This window comes from Phoca vitulina, unplaced genomic scaffold (assembly GCF_004348235.1).
Source record: "Phoca vitulina isolate PV1807 unplaced genomic scaffold, GSC_HSeal_1.0 scaffold8, whole genome shotgun sequence".
Classification (NCBI taxonomy): Eukaryota; Metazoa; Chordata; class Mammalia; order Carnivora; family Phocidae; genus Phoca; species Phoca vitulina.
In genome coordinates this window covers 56,691,824-56,702,993 of record NW_022589711.1, presented here as the reverse complement: position 1 = coordinate 56,702,993, position 11,170 = coordinate 56,691,824, and the positions used below count along the sequence as shown (strand labels likewise).

General features: G+C 44.6%; 1 protein-coding gene across 2 annotated transcripts; it reads left to right on the top strand.

Moving 5' to 3' along the window:
* The first annotated feature begins 410 nt into the window (after nt 1–410).
* Nucleotides 411–11,164, top strand: ADIPOQ (adiponectin, C1Q and collagen domain containing). Of its 2 annotated transcripts, none has more exons than XM_032406172.1 (3): nt 411–491; nt 8,150–8,371; nt 9,288–11,164. In XM_032406172.1, the coding sequence occupies exons 2-3, from the start codon at nt 8,158–8,160 to the stop codon at nt 9,806–9,808; spliced, it is 735 nt and encodes a 244-aa protein (XP_032262063.1). In that variant the 5' UTR covers nt 411–491; nt 8,150–8,157; the 3' UTR covers nt 9,809–11,164. The 2 variants fall into 2 exon arrangements, with proteins under 2 accessions (XP_032262063.1, XP_032262064.1); XM_032406173.1 differs by lacking the exon at nt 411–491 and adding an exon at nt 7,311–7,397.
* The last annotated feature ends 6 nt before the right edge of the window (nt 11,165–11,170 follow it).

Below are 11,170 nucleotides of genomic sequence, written 5' to 3'. Positions count from 1 at the left end.
TTGATTCTTCTCAGCAAATACTGATTGAGCAGATTCTATAAGGCCAGACACTAGGTAGAGTTAGTGAGATACAAAGACGAGTGAGACATAATCGTTGTCTGGATTTGAGGGAATCTGTAAATACGGGGATATCTACACAGATGTGGGGATATTTCACAGGATGATTGAGACATTCAAATGAGATAAAGTGAGCTTGGGATATACTGAAAACTTAGGGAAATCTTATTTTTAGACGACATTTTCTGACAGAAACCAGTGGGTCTGCCTGGCCTTTGCCAAGCCCAATCCTGTTCACACCAGGGAGTGCTGCGCCTGAGGCATGTGGTTGTTTTCAGTGTAGAGGCAGAGGTCAGAGTGGGAAGGATTTTAGAGATCAGTCCAGCCCTCCTGTGTCAGTGGGTGTGGGTTCCTGGTCTGGAGAGGTTCTGGTTTTCAGATCAAGCTTCATAGGGATGCAGCTACCTCACTCCTGGTGACTCCCTCCATTAGCGGTAAGGTGGGGTCCTCCGGATAAGGTGGGGAAGCAGGGGAGCCCTTTATGCTGGTAGAATACGCCCAAAGGAGCATGAGGGTGTCAGCTTTGTTCTTGAAGCAGAGAAGTAGAAGCAGCTTAACTGGTAGTCCTTGCTGCCTCCCTCCCTTAGTTCTTAAGGAGTTGTAAAGAGAGACACAGGACTTGCTTCTTGTCCTTTCTAAGGTGGTTGTGGGGAAAATTTCCACTGACTCCTTGTCAAAACAGGAGATTAGTGGTCCCACTTGGCTGAGGTCAGCAGGTAGTAGCTTTGGAGAGTAGAAGTTTTCAATCAGGAATTTTTTCACATGAAGAGAGAATGATCCCAAAAATGTGGATTGGAGGGATGTTCTGCTTTACTAGTTCCTTGAGAATCTATGCAGGTGTGTGTATGTGCGTGCATATGTGTGTGTGTGTGTGTGTGTGTGTGTGTGTGTGTTGGGCGTGGGGATGCTGACAGCTCTCCTAGGGTTGAGTGAAAGTTTTCAGGTAATCCTCCTGGGAGCCGGACAGAATTGAGTTGATTCCTGATTCTGTCATTCATCATTAGGTTGTACCATGTGAAATTGCTAATTTTCTACCATTTTTAACCTTTAAAAATGGCAATTTCATAGAACCCACAAGAGTGGCATGATCTTTTTTTTTTTTCCCCCTTCCCTGCTGCTCAGCACTTCTACTGAGAGTTGCATGATCTTAAGCCAGCATCTTGGTCTCTTCAAGTCTTAGATTCTTCTCTATAGCGGAATCAAGAGCAGGGCTATGGGGGAGGTTACATGAAATAACATTTGAAAGTACCTTATGCAATTTCTACTCCAACGTACCCTTGCCAATTTCAAAGTGTTCTCACGTCCCTCATCTTATGTGATCGTATTTAGCAGATTAGGAAGTTGACTATGAGAAGGCTTTTTAGAGGCTGTGTAACGTGATCCAAGCTTACTGGTTTGGAAGTAGAACAATGCCTCAGGGGTCATGTCCTTAATCTCTCACTTTCCCCATCTCTAAAGTTGGGATTGTTTTCCTTGCTTCATGGAGTTCTCATAAAGATTAAAATAAATAATAGATAAAATAAATAATGGGTAAAAGCTCCTAGTGTGGGAGCTGGCCTCTATGAGGATCTAATAAATGCATCCTTTCCTTCTCCTTAACTTTCCATTTGTAAAAGCAGGACAGGGGTGACATGATTTCGGGGGTCCAGTCTGGCTCTCAGGGACTTAGTGATCTGTGCTTTAGTGCCCTCTCCCGCTGGAAGACTTGGCACCAGATTTGGTGACTTTCCCCCGCCTAATGCTCTGTTTCCTGCCAGTCCCAAAGGAGACCTCATCCTGCATTTCACAAGATTCTGCTGTTGTTACTGAAATTCCAGCAGGTCAAAGTGGAATTTCTTATATATTTTAACATATGAAAATGAGAGATCATAACACGGCCCTTTAGGATCCAGAGAACATGGTGGCCATCTCCTCATAGTTAGTGAATAGTGCCTGTATACTGTGTGCCAGGAAAGCCGGTGCAGTAGAAAGAACTTGGGCTTTGGATTTTAAATTACACCCCTGCACTCTTTTCCTTGTTATGCGTGGGCAGAAGTTACTAATCTTCTCTGGTCCTGGGATTTCTCTTGCGGGAGTTGAGTGGTAGGGGTGAAATGAGATGAAAGGGTAAGTGAACGTACAGTGGAGGTCTGTAGCAGGCGGGCCATAAATATTTACTAGTTTTCCTTCTCTTCACTGCTATATGTGGAAGTTTATAAAGTACTTCATACCTTTAGTCAATTGATTCTCACAATAAGATTGTGAAATAGGCTAGGTAAGGATTAATAGCATTAATAATCACATTTGCAGGCAAAGAGCAGGAGATCTGGGAAATGAGGTGGAGGAACGTAAATCACCCAGCGTGTTCATGGTGGAGCCTAGACTAGAAGCCAGGGCACATGCATCATAATCTGGAGGGCTTCTCAAGCTATTTTCTCTTATGTCCCCCATCCCATGCAGTGTAATATGAAAAGGCAGATGTGTGATCCTGATGCTTTTTTTTCCTCCTCTGAACTATGCCTAAGAGTCCATTTTTTGGGCTTTGGAAGACCAGAATTTTATTGTCCAGCTCCCCTACATTTAAAAGCTCTAGGATTGGGCACCTGGGTGGCTCAGTCGGTTAAGTGTCTGCCTTTGGCTCAGGTCATGATCCCAGGGTTCTGGGATTGAGTCCCTAGTCCGGCTTCCGGCTCAGCGGGGAGTCTGCTTCTCCCTCTGCCCCTCCCCCTGCTCATTCTCTCTCTCTCTCTCTATCCCTCGCAAAAATAAATAAACAAAAATCTTAAAAAAAAAAAAAAAGCTCTAGGATCTCGGACAGGTCACATAACTTTCCTGAAATTCACTTTCCTCCTCTCTAAAGCGGGTACAGTCAGAGCTAACATTTATTAAGCACTGACATGTGCCATGCACTGTTCTAAGTATTTTAAATGGATTATGTCACTTAATCCTCCAACAAATATATGACTGACACATGTTACAGGTAAGAACAAATTATTCTCACCCAAGCACTAAGATCATAGAGCACGTGACCCTGTTCTACTTCACACTGTCTCTCAAAATGGTTGTGAGGATTAAATGAAACATTAAGTGAGGTAAGGACTTTACAAATGGGTTCGGCAAAAACAGAATTATGGGTGGAACTTGGGGTTTAGCTTCATGTTCCATGTAAAAGATTTCTTTATAGGCACCATTGAGTCTTCGATTACAGTTTCATTTAATAATGTTTTCCCCTGTAGAAATAGAAGTCTTTCCAAATCAAAGTGTAACAATTACCCTCTCTAAACAAAGAGCACAGATAATTTTGGAATACTTTTTTTTTTGAAAGCAGCACCTCTGCACTGACCTTCAGCTGTTATCCATGGCTGGTCTTTCCACCCAGAACTAGGTAGAAGACAACTTTCTTCTGCAATCAGAATCTGTTGTTAGCATCAGAAACTTCCAAGGATCATGTACCCATCTTCCCCCGACCCCTCATCTCAGTACGTCCACCCCATGCCACTGTCATGGAACCCAGACTCATTGTCCCTGTCAGGGGAGAAATCCATCCATAATACTGAAGTGTTGAGGACAGAATGCCTTCCCTTGGGCTAGGAGAAGAGAATCTTGACTTTTAAAAGAGGAGGAGGAACCATAGAACTCCAGAGACCTTCTGACTTCACACTCTCCCCAACAGTTTGGAGAAAGCCCCCAATCTCCTTCTATCTTTGGGTCCCTCTGTAGTTGCCCCCACCAATTCTCATGTTCTGGACTCTCTCTTCCTACCTCCCTGTGGAAAAGAGCACAGCCTCATAGATTCTGCCCTCCTCATTTTGGGAGAAAGCAAGCACACAACCTCTCAGAGGTCTTCTCAGGACTTGTAAAGCTAACCCTAGAAGGAGAGAGTAGGAAGGTGACAAACACTGAGAAACTTTGAATGCATATGAAGTCTTAAAAGCTCCAGAACAAGTATTCTTCCTAAATACGAAAGGGGCTTGGCTGGTCTCTCCTCCTTGGCTTCTAATCTAACTCACCTCTTTCTTCTTATTTTGGAACAAGCCAAGCCCTATGTTGTGTCTCATTTCCAGCCCCTGTTGACTTCACCCTCCTGAGCCATTGAAATCCAGTAGAGGGCGACAAAGGTACACGTAGATGGTAAGAGGCGCCTTGGCTAGAGATTCACCACCACCAAGGGGCTGTATCTGTTGCTCTGTGGCCTGTCTCTCTGCCCCTCCTTCTATCAGCCTAGCTCATTCTCAATTCTCACTTCACTTAGATCATATTTTTTTTTAAAGATTTTATTTATTTATCTGACAGAGAGAGACACAGTGAGAGAAGGAACACAAGCAGGGGGAGTGGGAGAGGGAAAGGAAGGCTTCCTGCTGAGCAGGGAGCCCGATGCAGGGCTGGATCTCAGGCCGCTGGGATCATGACCTGAGCCGAAGGCAGACACTTAACGACTGAGCCACCTGGGGCCCCTTACTTAGATCATATTAAAACTTGGTATTTACTAAATGATGCAGCAGCTCAATAGAGAGAGGAAATGTTAACTAAAGGTGTCTTTAAACAGCTAGAGAAATCATTTGAGTATTTTAGATCACAGTTTACACCAAAACAAAATATTGAAGATGAATTAAAGAGTGAAATGTAAAATATATCAAACAATAGAAGACAATAAAATAGAATATTTACCAAGACCTAGAAGGGCTAAGAACTGTTTAAAACTTAGAAGCAAAGAAAAATACCAACAGAGTTGACTATAAAAACTAAAACTTCTGTCACTTAAAAATCAGGGTAAACAGGGGTACTTGGGTGGCTCAGTGGGTTAAGCATCTGCCTTTGGCTGGGGTCATGATCCCAGGGTCCGGGGATTGAGGAATCGAATCCCTGCTCAGCGGGGAGTCTGCTTCTGTCCCTCCCTCTGCCCCTCTCCCCATCTCCCTGCTTGTGCTCTCTCCTCTCTCTCTCTCTTTCTCATAAATAAATAAAAAAAATATATATATTTTTTTTGTAAAGATTTTATTTATTTACCTGACAGAGAGAGACACAGCGAGAAAGGGAACACAAGCAGGGGGAGTGGGAGAGGGAGAAGCAGGCTTCCCGCGGAGCAGGGAGCCCGATGTGTGGCTCCATCCCAGCACCCTGGGATCGTGACCTGAGCTGAAGGCAGACGCTTAACGACTGAGCCGCCTAGGCGCCCCTAAAAAAATATTTTTAAAAAATCAGGGTAAACAAAGGAATAATCTACAGAATAATTACCAGAGAAAATAGTCATGGCGTATATGATAAAGTGTCCGTATAAAGAGCTCACACAAATTGATTCAAAAGCACATTGTATCCGTAATAAATTAAGTGACAAAAACACTAATGGATGTATCATGAATGAAGAAATTAAGTTAGGAAATAGGCATTTAATAAAATGTGCAACTCACTATTGATCAAAGTAGCAAGGTGCCATTTCTTTTGTTCACTAAACTAACAACAGCCAAAATAGGTATTTTTAATTTTGCTGGTGAGAGTAGCTAATACGGTCTTTTACACACACTAACACACTACCTAGTAACAGTGTAACAAACTACAGTTTGGAAATACATATCAAAAACCTTAAAAATGGGGGTGCCTGGGTGGCTCAGTCGGTTAAGCGTCTGCCTTTGGCTCAGGTCATGGTCCCAGGTTCCTGGCATCGAGCCCCGCATCAGACTCCCTGCTCAGCGGGAAGCTTGCTTCTCCCACTCCTACTCCCCCTGCTTGTGTTCCCTCTCTTGCTGTCTCTTTCTCTGTCAGATAAATAAATAAAATATTTTTTTTTTAAAAAAGAACCTTAAAAATGTTCATACATTTGGCCCAGTAATTTTACTTATGGGAATATGTCATTACAGAATATCAGTTGGGAAGCTATATGACCAAGGATATTAGCTATGGATTTTTTAAAAAAGATTTTCCTTATTTATTTGACAGAGAGAGAGAGAGAGAGAACACAAGCAGGGGGAGTGGCAGGCAGAGGGAGAAGCAGGCTTCCCGCTGAGCGGGGAGCCTGATGCGGGGCTTGATCCCAGGACCCTGGGATCATGACCTGAGCTGAAGGCAGCCGCTTAACCGACTGAGCCACCCAGGCATCCCTTAGTTATGGATTTTAAAATAATACTTTAAAGTGGAAGAAAGCTAAAATTTCAACAAAATAGAAATGGTTAAGTATATTTTGACTATATCCACTTGATGAACTAGCACACACACATTTAAAATACTGATTATGAGAATTAGAAAGTGACAAGGCAAAAATAGGGGAATAAAATTTCTATGCAAAGTGTGTTTTTCATTATGTTTAAAAATAAGCAGAGAAAGCCTTGAGACTGGGGATCCTTTTGTTTTCTATAGTTTCCAAAGTGCTTATGTTACTAATTTTATTGAGTACCTGTGTGTGTATGTGTGTGTGTATCTGTATCTACATCTATATATATACATGAAAGATGAACATATATGAATGAATGAATGAATGATGAGTTGGTTGTGTCCCATTGAGAGGGCACTATAGAGCCCAGGTGATGGGGCATAGAAGTGGGATTCTAGACACCATGTACATTTTGGGGGTAAAATTGCCAATCAGAGGCTTTCCCGCATCCCTCACAGAGGAGCTGTCTCCTGAAGCCAAACCCAATTCTAGAGACTTTGCATAACTCTTGAGAGACAAGCAGACTGATGAAAAATAGTGAGTCTTTGGAGTAAAAAAAATACACATGGACTGTGTTTAACTCAGAATCAGGTTCATGGGATTAAGCACCTTTCAGAGCCCACAGATGGTTTTAGTGATGCCTGTGATCCAGGATCCTAGGACCTATTCCCCTTTCTGTGGTGTTTTCTCTCAACTCCCTGGTGAGAGAGGGTTGGGGAGACTAAGATTCTGGCTATCAAGAGGTGGGGAACTAAGATCACCCTAATATCAGAGGCAGAAGCTGGGAGGACATATATGTCCCCGCCCACCTGTGCCACTTGAGCTTTTTTGCTGGGGCTCCCAGAATACATATTTCCAATATCCTCCCCTCTCCAGCCTTCTTTCCCTCTTCCTCTCTCCTTTTCTTCCTCCCTCCCTCCTTCCCTCCTCTCTCTGGCCCTCTTGCTCTTTCTTTTCTCCCTTAGAAAGATATTTATTTTGTCCCTACTCTGTGCTGGTAGTATGTTAGGCTTTGCCCCCTGGTACTTGTAGTTTAAGGGGGGAAATGAATGAGCAAATCAGGAATTACAGGATAGTGCAGGAAGTGCAACGCTGGAGGTAAGCGAGGGCACTGGGGGTGTGCAGAGGAGGAACCAAGAACTCAGATTGGAGAGGGAGGACTTGCTGAGAGAAGACATCCCAACTCGGTCCTGAAGGCTGTGGAGGGATCAGGCAGGTGAGGAGGTGTAGTGAAGGGTAGCCCAGGCAAAGTGTCAGCAGTCCTGCTATCCTGCTGTCCAGCAGTCCTCATCCTGATGAGAGAGTGTGTCTCTGGTTGTCTGATTAACGTAGGGAGAGGCTGTGTGCATGTGCGTGTGCATTGTGTAAGTGTGTGTACATGTGTGTGCATTCATATGTATGCGTGCATGTGTGTATGTGTGTGCGCACATGTGTAATAGACCAAATGGTCTAATGTGTGATCCAAGAGATGGGGAGAGGAAGAAAGAGAATGAGAGAGAGAGAGGAGGAATAAACAAAGAAATGAGGGAGGGAAGTAGAGAAGAAAAAGGAAGGAGCCAGAGAGAGAGAGAAGTTGGTTAGAGTTGAAGGGGATGATCTGAGTCGTCATCCTTGGAAAACTCAAGGGAGAGATTCTTGACAAATGGACTCTCGGTATTTGGCCCAAGGAGCCTGGTCCTGTGCTCAGATATGAGGCAGTTGGAAGAGTGTTGTTCTGCTCTCACCGAACTCACAATCTGTTGAGGAAAGGAGATTACACACAAAGAATAATGCTAAGTGTTGCAAATTTCAGGGCAGAAAGAGATCAAGGTGGGTGGAAATAGACAAGTCTTCTGGAAGAGGTGAGTGTCAAGAGAGCAGATCTCAGAAGGGGACTCTGTGGAGGTGGCCCGAGTCCTGCGTAGGTCCGGATGGAGTGTGTTGCGTGGTGTGTGCTTTCGTGGCTGACAATGTGGATCTGGGTTCCAGGGCTCAGGATGCTGTTGCTACGAGCTGTTCTACTGCTACTAGTCCTGCCCACTCAGGGCCAGGACTCCGTGACAGAAAAGCCTGGAGTCCTGCTTCCTCTGGCCAAGGGGGCCTGCACAGGTTGGTTGGCAGGCATCCCAGGGCATCCTGGCCACAATGGGACCCCAGGCCGTGATGGCAGAGATGGCACCCCTGGCGAAAAGGGTGAGAAAGGAGATCCAGGTAAGAATAAGGTTTTTGTCTTCCTCCATTGTAGACTTCTCCTGGGTAGAGGAGAGCTTCTGGAACTATCCAAAGGCATTAGCTATTGACAAAGGCCGAGACAAAGGGAGGAAGCAATTTTTCTTTTCTGTGATCCATAAGCAACCCGAAGTGAATTTTGGGTTGGCCTTCTGGTCATGAGAATAGGTCGTACCTGTAAAACCAGTACCCTCGACTCTGCTGTATCGACATCATGGTCCCTGTACCCTTTCCCATCCCCGCCTCATCCGTCACTCTTCCCAATCTCTTCACATTGTTTCCCTTCATTTCCACTTAACTCCCATTCTGCCCAGTGGCATTTACACTCAACACACCCTCGTAGCTCACAGTCCTGCTCCTGGGGAGCTCTTGGTGTAGGTAAGAAGATAAGTCTAAAGCACAAGGCTGTTAAGGATTACTACAATAAAGTCGATTCCAAATATGCTTAACTGAATGTGGACAAATGCCCAATGTATGGAACAGAGAGAAAATGCTCTCAATGAAGATCTAGGTTAGCAATGAAGGCTTTAAGGAGGAGGCAGAGCTTGAGTCAGGCCTTGAAGTATGGGTAGACAGAATAAAGGAGGGAGGGCATTCTGGCCAGAGGGGATAGAAGAGCAAAAGTAGGGTTGGTTGAGTCAGCATATAAAGGGTTGGCAAGGTGGAGGGTCTATGATGGAGACCTTTAGGAAATAAGGTTGGAGATGAATTTATGGAAGCCCACTGGGGGATGGAGCAGGAGAAGGTATAACTCACCTCTTTGGGAGCTCCCTTTGGTTCCTTGCTCCGTAAGTCAGGCAGGTTGTGGGTAAGGTCCATAGGGACAGTGTTTTAGGTTAGAACTAACCTAGGCAGTAGTTCTGTTCCTTATGGTCACTGAGGTCTTGTCATTCTCTAGGTCTTGTTGGTCCTAAGGGTGACACTGGTGAAACCGGAGTAACTGGGGTTGAAGGTCCCCGAGGCTTTCCAGGAATCCCGGGCAGGAAAGGAGAACCTGGAGAAAGTGCCTATGTACATCGGTCAGCATTCAGTGTGGGATTGGAGAGCCGGGTCACTGTCCCCAATGTTCCCATTCGCTTTACCAAAATCTTCTACAATCTGCAAAACCACTATGATGCCACCACTGGAAAATTCCACTGCAACATTCCTGGGCTGTACTACTTCTCCTACCACATTACAGTCTACTTGAAGGATGTCAAGGTCAGCCTCTACAAGAAGGACAAAGCTATACTCTTCACCTATGACCAGTACCAGGAGAAGAATGTGGACCAGGCCTCTGGCTCTGTGCTCCTCCATCTGGAAGTGGGCGACCAAGTCTGGCTCCAGGTGTATGGGGATGGGAACTCTTATGGGCTCTATGCAGATAATGTCCATGACTCTACCTTTACAGGCTTCCTTCTCTACCATGATACCAACTGATCACAACTAACTTAGAGACTCCTCCAGGCCAAACAACCCAAAAGTGAAAGAACAGTCCATGGGTTTTCAGTGGAGTTAAGAGATTAATTTTGTTATCCAGTTGGAGGGCTCTGAACATTATTCATTCATTTACTCATTCATTCATCAAGTACCTTTTCAAAAAAATCATATACTATGTTCCTTGTCCTGAAGAAGACATGGTCCCTGGCCTCAAGAGTCTGTTATGTAGTAGCAATGAAAGGTTAATAATATTTCTGGGGGTGATTCACATATATGGTGAGATATCGAACTACCAGAAAGTATTTGACAGTGCTATTCTGTGTCCACTGTTTTTCCTCATGTTCATGCCAATCCTGGGAGGTACACAGGAAAGATATTATTCTCCTCATTTAATGCTTGGGTCCTGAGCCTGAGAGAGTTAAATGAATGCCTAAGCTCACACAGGTATTAAGTGGCAGAGTTCAAAGGCAAACCCAGGTCTGTAGACCTTCTCCCCTAGGCCCTGCCCTTTGTTTAGGAGTACATGGCCTCTTGGGAGTGTTGGTAGGGGTCTATCACCCAGCTCACCTGAGGGCCTCTGAGTGGTCTTCATGGTGAGTTAAGCCTTTCCCCCGTAGAGGTCCCTCAGAGGTGATTCTGTGACTAGGTCCCATCCCCACTGGACCACTAATTACTCTGTACTTCTGCTTCTCTGTCTTTCTTTATGCTCTTCTCTCCAGCTCAGAAAGCTACCTTCACCTCCACATGGTGAAATCCTCCCTGTTCCTCAAAACCACCTAGTCAGGAAGCTTCTCTGATGTGATAGCTCTCTCCTGCAAACCTTCCTCACACACTCTGCCCCTGTGCCCCTCTATGTATTACTCTGGATGAGAATCCTGGGTATGAAAGACATCCTTCTCCCAGGCCAGAGACAACTGCCTGGAAAGGACTGTGCTTCCTTCACCTCTGAGTCCCTTTGCAGGTCCTTGATAAATGCCTCATGAAGACCAGTCTCTTGAATCTCATCTCTACCCAGGATTAACTCCAGTTCAGTCTCTTCATATAACTAATCCTTATCTACAGAAACATTTTCATTTTAGGAACTCTCTGAATTTAAGCACCTAATCCTTGTTACACTGGATAGTTTGAATCTTTTCCACTGAGGTTTGGGATGACTGTTCTTTCCAGAATACTTAAAGAATTTTCCCTGAAGAAGGTAGCTTGAGCCTGCTATGCAAAACCTACAAAGGAATTTGGAAACCATTCTTTCCTTGAGTACCAACAGGGTCTGAAAGACCTGGGCCTTCTGAATCTATCCTTGTTCTTTAAGAATTAAAAGAAGAAGAAGAAGAAGAAGAAGAAGAAGAAGAAGAAGAAGAAGAA